The sequence below is a fragment of the Pavona decussata genome, unplaced genomic scaffold (assembly GCF_977016875.1).
Source record: "Pavona decussata unplaced genomic scaffold, jaPavDecu1.1 SCAFFOLD_234, whole genome shotgun sequence".
Taxonomy (NCBI): Eukaryota; Metazoa; Cnidaria; class Anthozoa; order Scleractinia; family Agariciidae; genus Pavona; species Pavona decussata.
In genome coordinates this window covers 2,810,584-2,820,404 of record NW_028145639.1, presented here as the reverse complement: position 1 = coordinate 2,820,404, position 9,821 = coordinate 2,810,584, and the positions used below count along the sequence as shown (strand labels likewise).

Sequence of the window (9,821 nt, the reverse complement as noted above, 5' to 3'; positions counted from 1 at the left end):
ATGACGTGCGGAATGGCGTAATTATATGTAAAATACGAGTTGTAAAATGGCATTATTATGCGAAATACGATTTATGCATAACGACTCACAAAAAAACATTAAACTGAAATGGCGCGCCTTCATTGGCGCCAATTTGAAAATACAGAATGACATTTTGATTCTCATCGCATAGCCGTTGGTGCAACATAGCAGCTCACGGACTTTTATCGTTCGCAAATGAACACAAGATTTGTAATACATTTGCATTAAAGAGGCTTGTTTATTTACGTAACCTGGGGTGCTTATCATTTATGCAAACCACCCGGATGAAAAAATTCCGACATAAATACGAAATGATTTAGCTTGTCTTAACAGAATATGGATAACATGCAAAATGTATGGACATCAGCTATAAATCCCAAATGGAGTAATAAAAATGCATCACTTTGACCAGAAGCCCATAATTTCAGAAGTACTCCAAATCGAATGATGCGTACCATTTGATTTTCCAACTGGAATTTCCGGGTTTTCCATGTAAATGGCCTGGTATCCATTCCACCCGAGTCGTCCGCCATTACGAGCGATGTATACAACTCAATCGAAGACTGGTTAAACTTGACATGTTTCAGTCGTGTTTTCACAGCGCCTCGCAGGAAAAAGACGTGAGTAAAGAACCGCCTCTGTTTATTTTTGAAACGATTTCAGTTTCATTTGCCGAAGATTTATCTGGTTTTGACGAATGTATTGTGCTTCAATTTTAACCTTGTTTATGCTCATTTCCGTTGTTTTACGTTTTATATTAACCAATCATTACTCGGGATGCCCGCAGGGCAGACCGTGTCAAGTTTTCGGTTTGGTATCTTTTTCTTCGTCGTAGCTGCAAATCGGAACATTAATCTATTCATTGAACTCTGCTCTCTTCTAGAAGGGATCTGTTGTTTTGATTGTTTTCAACAAAAACGGCCCAATCAAAATCTATTATCGGCGCGTACATCACGAGGGAGGGAACCCCCTTATCCCTACCTGTGTGACGTCAAATCATCATTTGATTTATTCATTACTGAAACCTAGATTAAATTCTGCTCTCCCCTGGAAGGGATGTTCTTGTCCGCTATTGTGGCGGCCATATTGTTTGCATGTTTTAGACTCAACTATGCCGTTTTCAAAACGAAAATTAAGAGACAAAATACTTTACATATTTTGTAAAGACTTGACATAAAATGAGATTTAAAACATGTTGTAAATTGTGCATCGAACTCAACCAAACCTTAATGATAATCTGATGACCCCACAATCATAAAAGGACAAAAGGTCTCTGGACAAATCCTATACTATTAACCGCTTCTTTAGTGTGACCCAACTAAAGAGGCCATGTTATCTTCTAACCATGCGTTGTATTTCCCCTCACCCTCCCCCCATTAAATTTTGAAGTCCCACCATGGACTCAACATTGTACTGAGGTGGGGGTCGGTGATCCATCCATCGCAGAAGTACAAAGACATCTTGTATTCTTGTCACAACCCTTTTGTCCTTGATTGATTAAATAGCCTTAAACATGGAAAGCAACACAACTATGATATGAGAGATTTAGTTTAGTTTGCTTTTAATAACTCACAAAAACCATAGTTACCTAAAATGCAGTCAATCCATTTTTTTGAAATCTGGAGAGCTCTTACTGTAGTAGTCAACTTTCTTTTCAGCACGACGTGTCCACTCCTTTTACTGTCATAATTTTCTTTTGTACTTCTTAAGATGGAGCTCCTGAAAACAGACAAAGTAACAGTTGGGCTACAGTGTAATTGGCTTACTGTGAACAGAAAGGAAACCCTGGTCTGTGGAAATATTTTACCAAAATTTAAAATAATATTATATAATTTGTGACTAGATTGCTTAGTTCAGATGCTATGTGAAAAGCAAGAAAAAATGTCTGTCATAAATAGAATTTGAATTAGTAATTGTACACACGTATAGAAATTTTTGAGTGTACACAAAATTAGCTTTTGAACTTTACAATTTTATGCTGAAGACAGTTGTTTATCTTGATTCAAAATGTTCCACCAAAACTAATTATCTTATCAAAATACATTAGCTTTAACTTAATCCATTGCAGTTATAAGAACTCGAGACCTATATTCACTTGACAACTATAACAACTCTACCTGCCAGACTACTAACATCATGACAATCAAATCTCCGCGCGCCAGTAGGTGCATAAGGCCGATACACTCTCTGACCAACACTCTCTGTTCCGTGCCGCCGCCTTGTCTACATTCCAACTCTTCCACCCTGCCTTGTTTCTCTTCCTCTCAGCAGTCCTTCGTCAAGTGGTCGTTGGTCTCCCTCTCGCCCTTCGTCCTTCTGGAGTCCACCCCAATGCTGTAAAACAGTCGTTTTCACCCTCTCTCCTTAGTACATGTCCTAACCAGTTCCATCTTCTTCGTCGTACCTCGCAGCTTATGCCATCTCTGCCACTCTCTTGTTCGTCATTCTTTGCTGCCATATGATCTTCATTACCCGTCTAAGGCATTGGCATTGGAAACTATTTAGTTTCGTTAGTCAGCCTTTGTGATAGAGCTTCCACGTTTCACAGCCATATAGCAGGACCGGTTGAACTAAAGTCTTGAATAGGCTCTCCTTCCTATTCCTTTCTCTGCCCACACCTTCCCTAGTCTCTGGAATGCACTGCGAGCCTTCTGCAGTCGGCTCATAACATCTTTACTGCCTCCACCCTCCTTATCTACAGTGGCTCTTAGGTATAGAAACTCCTCCCTGACTTCCACCTCCCTGCCATTCACCAAGATGCTCTCACTGTTTCTAGCATACTCAGTCCTCAGTGTCTTGCACTTTCTCGCGTTGAGTTTAAGGCCCACTCTGGCTGCTTCTTCTGTCAGTCTCCCAGTCTTCTCCTGCAAGTAGTTAAACTTGGATGACAGCGGGGCAATGTCGTCTGCGAAATCCAGGTCCTCCAACACTGTTGCGAAATTCCACCATATCCCTCTTCTCTTGTCTGTTGTTGCCTTCCTCGTGGTCCAATCCAGGGCCAGCAAGAACAAGAATCCTGACATCATGCATCCCTGGTTTACTCCAGACTTGATCTTGAACCAGTCTGATGTCTCACTTCCGTCAATAACTGCGCACTCGAAGTCCTCGTATGCTATCACTCTCACCATCTTGCAAGGTATCCCATAGCTTCTCATGATGCTCCATAAGCTTTCTTTGTGTACCAAATCGAAGGCTTTCTCAAAGTCCACAAAGTGTATGTACAGACCCACTCATTTGCCTGCTCTAAGATGTTTCTTAATATAAAGATCTGCACACATGAGTTGTGTTTCTCTTCGGCCTAAACCCAGCCTGCTCCTTTCGAAGCTTCTTGTCTATATACCTATCTTGATCCGCTCTAGCATCATCTAGCAAAATATCTAACTAATGACGGGTAGAAAAGTCACTCCTCTCCAGTTGTTACAGTCGCGCAAATCACCTTTCTGGAATATCTTGACGATAAGCCCCTTCTTCCTCACTGCCGGCCTCTTCTCAGACTCCCAAAGCCTGTTGTAACATCTAGTCAGCCTACTCGCGGTGTCTTCCATGTCAGCTCTCAGTAAGTCTGGGCCCACTTCATCTACTCCCGCTTCTTTCCCTCGCTTTGACATCTTCAAAGCACTAGATAGACTAGATCTATTTTTCTTCAATCTTGTTCAGTTTTATTCCCTAATCTTCTTCCACTGGATTTATTGGGACATCCCTCTTGAGTATTTCACTGAAGTGCTCCACCCATCTCTGCAGCATTTCTTGCGCTTCTGTCTTGAGCACCCCTTGTTTGTCTTTCACGCCTACTTCTTGTCTCTTCCTTTTCCCCGGCTATTGTCTTGGTTATGTTGTATAGCTCCTTGTTTCTACCATTCTTAGCGGCCTTTTCTGCTGCTGCAGCCCTCTCCTCCATCCTTTCTTCATCCCCTCAGCCCGAGCCAGCTTTAGCCTTATTCTTGTTCTCAAAAGGTAGTGGTCACTGTGCACGTCTGCTCCTCTCATCACTCTTGTGTCCGCGGGATCGATGTTCTCATGCGCCCATTCACGATAACATGATATATTTGATTGACTGTTTTCCCATATGGTGACCTCTAGGTCAGCTTATGGATCTCTTTGTGTGCGAACATCATGTCGTGTCTGTTGCAGCTTGAAATAGTGTCCTGCAACTGGTTGTACTGATTCATCGTTTTCCGCATCCATCGCATCATTCGTTGGTGCATACGTTTGTATCACTGTCAGCTTTTTGTATTTGGAGTAGAATCGTGCCTTAATGATCCTTTTGCTTATCGACCACCATCCCATCAAGGCTTTCTTTGCCTCTCTTTGTTACAAGCAGACAATTAAGAGTAACATAACCAGCGATAATTAATAAATAACTTTTTAGTTCTGGCCTCACGCTAGGTTTATGTCCTTTAACTGGCTTTTTTCGGCGTGTGGACCTCTCAGGAAAACGGGCAATTTTCTGATTGGACCGTTTCGTGACATTTTTCCCAATAACTTTTCATTTATATTCTTTTAAAGAGTCTCCACCCAAAAGATCGTGCCAGTCAATTACCCCCACCAGTGAAGTGCAAGCTACAGTGTCCAGGGAAGAACCATCTCCTCCAATTCAACAACAAACTTTAGGCTTCCGAGTAACGGAGCCGTTCCAACCTGCAAATTTCAGGTTTCCAAAGAAGCTTTGTGGCAAACAGAATCGTGCATTTCAATCAAAGTGGTTTTTAGAATTTCGTTGGCTTCACTATAATGAACAAAACGATTCTGTGTTCTGTATCATTTGTGTGCAACAAAATGCAAAGTTAAATCTGCGCGCTGTCAGAAATAAGCAATTGGCCTTTATTTCTAAAAGGTTTTCAAACCTGGAAAAAGGCAACCTCGTTCCCAGGGACTTTTCCCTAGCTTGGAATGGTCCCTGGGAACGAGGTTGGGAAAAAGGCTTTGACTCGACTCAAGGAGCATTAACTATCTGACTGCCACAAATTGACCATTGACTACCAATTGAACTTTTCCACAACTTGCGGAAATGTACTTGGAAATGTCCAACGATGCAGCGAAAAAGACGATGGAGTCTAACCGTATCTGTTTCATCAAAGTTGTAGAATGTTTGCAATATCTTGCCCGGCAAGGACTGGCCATGCAGGGTGATACTGATGACGAATCAAACTTTATTTAGTTGCTAACGCTAAGAGGAAAAGACCGGCCTCTGCTTTTAAAATGGTTAGAAAGGAAAGAAGATAAATACACCTCAGCACGAGATTTAAAATGAAATTATTGCCATTATGGCAAATTATGTCATCCGTGATTTAGTGTCAGAAATTCGTTGTGGTTTCTTCTCTATCAAATGTGACGAATACACATGCAGATGTCAGTAACAAGGAACAATTAAATATCTGCATTCGATGGGTGGACGAGCAGTTAAAAGCCCATGAAGATTTCTTCGGATTTTACAACATACCTGACATCGGTGCGGAGACAATAGTTTCAGCTGTAAAAGATGTGTTACTGAAACTACAGTTACCATTAGCGAACTGTAGGGGCCAATGCTATGATGGAGCCAGCAACATGCTTGGCCACAGAACTGGTGTGGCGAAGAAAATCCAGGACCTTCAACCGAAGGCTTATCCTACTCACTGTCATGGACATTCCCTAAGTCTAAGTGTGAGGGACACTACAAAAAAAATGTAAGTTGCTACGGACACTGGAAAAGAAGTCGTTACCCTCATTAAGTTTACACTAAAGCGGGAAAATCTACTGGGAGAAATAAGAGAAAACCTTGAAGAACCCGAATCTGCAGCCAAGGGCAAAATAGGTCTTAGTCCTACTAGATGGACAGTGCGCGCGAGCAGTTTTCAGCGAATCCTGGACAATTACGCATGCAGCTCTTCTTCAGGAGTGGATAATTTCCCTTGATGGGAAACTCCAGTCCGACATACGTGGACGGATTATTGGGTGCCAAGCGCAAATGAACACTTTCGACTTCTTCTTTGGGCTGAATGGGGCAGCGCCTGTTTTCTCACACAGATAATTTATCGAAAACCCTACAGCAAACAAGGATGTCAGCTATTAATTGGTAAACGAGTCACTCATCTTACCAAAGAGGTCCTGCAGAAAATGCGTAGTGATGCAAGCTTCAAATCATTTTATGATGCCGTTATACTGAAAAGTAAAAACTACTCTTCCATGATGCCAAGGAGAACACGCGCGCCTAGGAGGATTGAAATTTGTACTGGAGAACCAGCATATCCTGCAACGACACAAGACTATTACAGGCAGATATACTTTGATCAATCGCAGCGTTTTGATCAACCGACTGAGCTTTACTGCATATGCAAAGATGGAGTCCCTGGCTTTTAGTTAAGGCCCTCCTGACTTGCAGGATAACTCCAGAGAGCAACAGTTCATGGAAATATCTTACGCCAATGTTGGAATGTTAACAGCCCAGCTGGAAATTTTGAAAGTGCTACTGAAGGAAGGTGATTTTTTATGTTTTGACGACATCGTAGTTAAAATCAAAGAGTTGCCCCAGACAGAAAAATGATAAACGAAGTTATTTCAGTATGCAAACTTTTATTGGTAAATCCGGCAACAAGTGCATCTGGTGAAAGATCGTTTTCCACTGCCCGAAGATTGAAAACGTGGCTTCGCTCCACAATGACACAAGAGCGATTTAGCAACCTGACAATATTAAACAGTCATAAAGAAAGAACAGAGGTACAGCGGAACCTCTCCACAACGGCCACCTTGGGGACAGAAGAAAGTGGGCGTTGTGGAGAGGTGGCCGTTATGGGGAGGTAGGGGTGTAATATGACACCTTTTTTTTCGGGAAGTACAACATGTTTGTTGTGCCAAGTTCATGCTTACTATAGCCTATAATGGCAATCCAATCTTAAATAATAACAAGACGAAACGAGCAAGGCTCGCAACATTCGCTGTATTATTGTAGACAATTTATGCTTACTGCAGCATATAAATGGAACACAATCAATATACGTATATCATTAAAATGGATACAGAAACGTAATGTTCCGAAGACAAATGTCGATTACTGCATCAACTTATAAAAAAAAGTTTTGTTTTTACAAAAAAGAGCTGCACTGGCCGTTGTCGAGAGGTTATTTTGGCAGTTGGGGACGCACTTTAGTGGCCGTTGCCGTTGTAGAGAGGTTTAAACAAGAGGTAATGTATGGACTGTCCGCCGGGACAAAAAAAAGTGGCCGTTGTAGAGAGGTGGCCGTTGTGGAGAGGTGGCCGTTAGTGGAGGTTCGACTGTACTTTCTCTTGTAGACATTGCTAACGAATTTGCCGACCGTAACGATAACAGAAAGAGAAATTTCGTATTTTTAAGGAATAAAGTTACAGTAGAACCCCGGTAACTCGAACTCTGAAGGGAAACGAAAAACTGTTCGAGTTAGCGGGGTTTCGAGTTATCGGGGTCGATTGAAATATCCAATTTTCCAGGTTAATAATTAATAGTTTATTGATTTTTAGCACTTCGGTATACAATACAGTGCAAATTAAACTTATTTCACGAGAAACTAAAACATTTTGTAACAACTGTAACGATTATGCATTCTAACGACAATGCAATACTGTGAATGTAACTTAGTTTATTTAATACACTCAATTTATGTTCCCTTTTGCGTCGTCCAGTCTTTGTTCTAGTGTTGAATTCGATCACATGATAAGAAAAACTAATGGGATATCTCAATGGGCATCCGTGGCGAGTTATAAGAACCAGAAATTCGAGTTATCGGGGTAAATTTTGATCAAGGGAAACGAAATTTAGTTCGAGTTAGCGCAGTTTTCGAGTTTTCCGAGTTCGAGTTAACCGAGTAAAAATGACTGAAAAGTTGGGTCAAATTCAAGGGAATTGAGACTCAATTCGAGTCAGCGGGGAAGTCAGTTCGAGTTATCCGAGTTCGAGTTACCAGGGTTCTACTGTATATCAGTTTCTATCAGGCAACAGTATAGAAATTAAGGAATTCGTTGCTTAATTTAAAATGCATTTCTCGGCATTTGAGAGGAGTTAAAATCGTAGTTGGCCCATCTTACTCGTTTGCCTTTCAAGCATGTGCAACCCAATACCGCTTGCACTCAAAGGTCGCCGTCCCACTAGTAATTAACTATTACACGCTCTCTAGTGACGCGAGCTTGGGCTGCCTGTACTGAAAAGAAAGAAATTTGGCATTATGAATAAACACAAACATTGGTGAAGAATAGCACGCCTTTTAATGAAGGTGAGATCAGTTTAAATCTTGCAAAAAGATTGTTTCATATGATAGGGACTGGGGTCAGAATGTGACGGTTTCAGTCTTGTACCTGATGAATTCTGTCAACAGCCCGTGAAAGAAATCTGCCTGCGGACAAGTTTTGTCCTAATGGACAAAGTTTCAAAGACGCCGCTCTGGCAAAACTGACATCTTGTTTCCGGTGCGTCAATCAAACGGGTAAAAAAATGTTTATGGAAATAGAGTTATCCTTGCGCCGCATCAATTGGGGTCACGTTTGTTTTAAAAATCAACCATGGTCCCAAACAATACTGTAGCTTGTTCGCAATGCGACGACGACGAAGATGTAAAACCGGTTATTTTCAACACTGCAGTGGTTGGTTCTCCATTAAATTCTAATTCAACGTCGACGAACCGTCACGATTTGGCTACGGACAATTCATTCGTTTATGGCGCAACAAATTACAACAATTACAATGAAGCCTCTGGCAGAAGCAGGCCAGCAAGCCAGCCTAATTCACCAGCCACATGCGATTCTGCGCCAGAAGACTACACCGAGAGTGTTTATAATTACACGAACAAACCTCTCAGAGTTTATGGAAAGTGGAGCGGCCAAGAGCAAAGACTGCTAGTACAACTTTGGTGTGAGCATCACATGAAAACATCGAGAGTCGACGCGCCAAAATGGAAGGAAATTGCCGCTCGCATCAGCGTGAAGAGAAAAATTACGGGGACACAGTGCCAGAGGAAAATGAAGTATCTACGGGATCTGTACAAAGAAGCGAAGGCGTACAATGAGGAACACGGAAATCAACTAGACGATCGCAAAACTTCACCATTCTACCATGAAATCGATGCAGTTCTCGGTTGCCGGGATTCTGCAAATTCTAGTAACGGTGAAGAAGCGAGTGCAAGCAACAGTTCAGGTCCGGTCGCTGCTGAGCTCAGCTCCACTCCTCCTATCACGGTCTCGGTGCCGGTGATCGTTCCTCCGCGCGATCCTCGTGTTTTTGATGGAGACCGACAGGAGGCTGTCTCGTATTCCACCCCGTCACGCCTCGCGTACTGGAGTTCCCTTGAGCGTCCTCCTGCCGAAACAGAAGATGGCGGGGAGCAAGGAGCCGCTCATAACTCTCCTGAAATCGAGAATCAAAGGAAGCGACGTAAAAAGAATCATACGAATCAAGACAATGTCGATAATAGCGACGATAAAGAAGCGGCAGTTTTTCGCGAGACAATGGAAAAACTTCAAACTCAAGGAGACAGGATCGCTGTTGCTATGGAATCCATGCTTAAAACTCAGAATCAACAGCTTGAATTAATGACGCAGTTTATGAACACTTTCCTTGAGCAAATGCGACAAACGCCTGAAGATGAATAGGTTGCGTGACTTGCTCATCACGCAATCTGTCGCCTTTCAGCTTGTCTCGCATGGGTCTTCTCAAAATGGCAACACACGGTAAAATGCAGCAGTGGAGGGCGGCGTTGCGTCACAAATTTTGTGGTACCTTTGTTTACCCTACTTGAAAGAAAAAACACTAAAACACACTGTGAAATTTATTTTCTCGTTTTGATGGTTTTATTTTT

At 42.2% G+C, this 9,821-nt stretch overlaps 1 protein-coding gene and 1 pseudogene across 1 annotated transcript; one reads left to right on the top strand and one right to left on the bottom strand.

Annotated features, from left to right (window-relative positions):
• Positions 1-35: 35 nt before the first annotated feature.
• Positions 36-6,639, bottom strand: LOC146458173 (uncharacterized). Its single transcript, XM_085091160.1, has 2 exons — positions 6,550-6,639; positions 36-4,426 (listed from the first exon to the last, which is right to left on the bottom strand). The coding sequence occupies exon 2, from the start codon at positions 3,174-3,176 to the stop codon at positions 2,592-2,594; it is 585 nt and encodes a 194-aa protein (XP_084947286.1). The 5' UTR covers positions 3,177-4,426; positions 6,550-6,639; the 3' UTR covers positions 36-2,591.
• On the top strand, positions 5,917-7,808 carry LOC146458172 (uncharacterized; annotated as a pseudogene).
• The last annotated feature ends 2,013 nt before the right edge of the window (positions 7,809-9,821 follow it).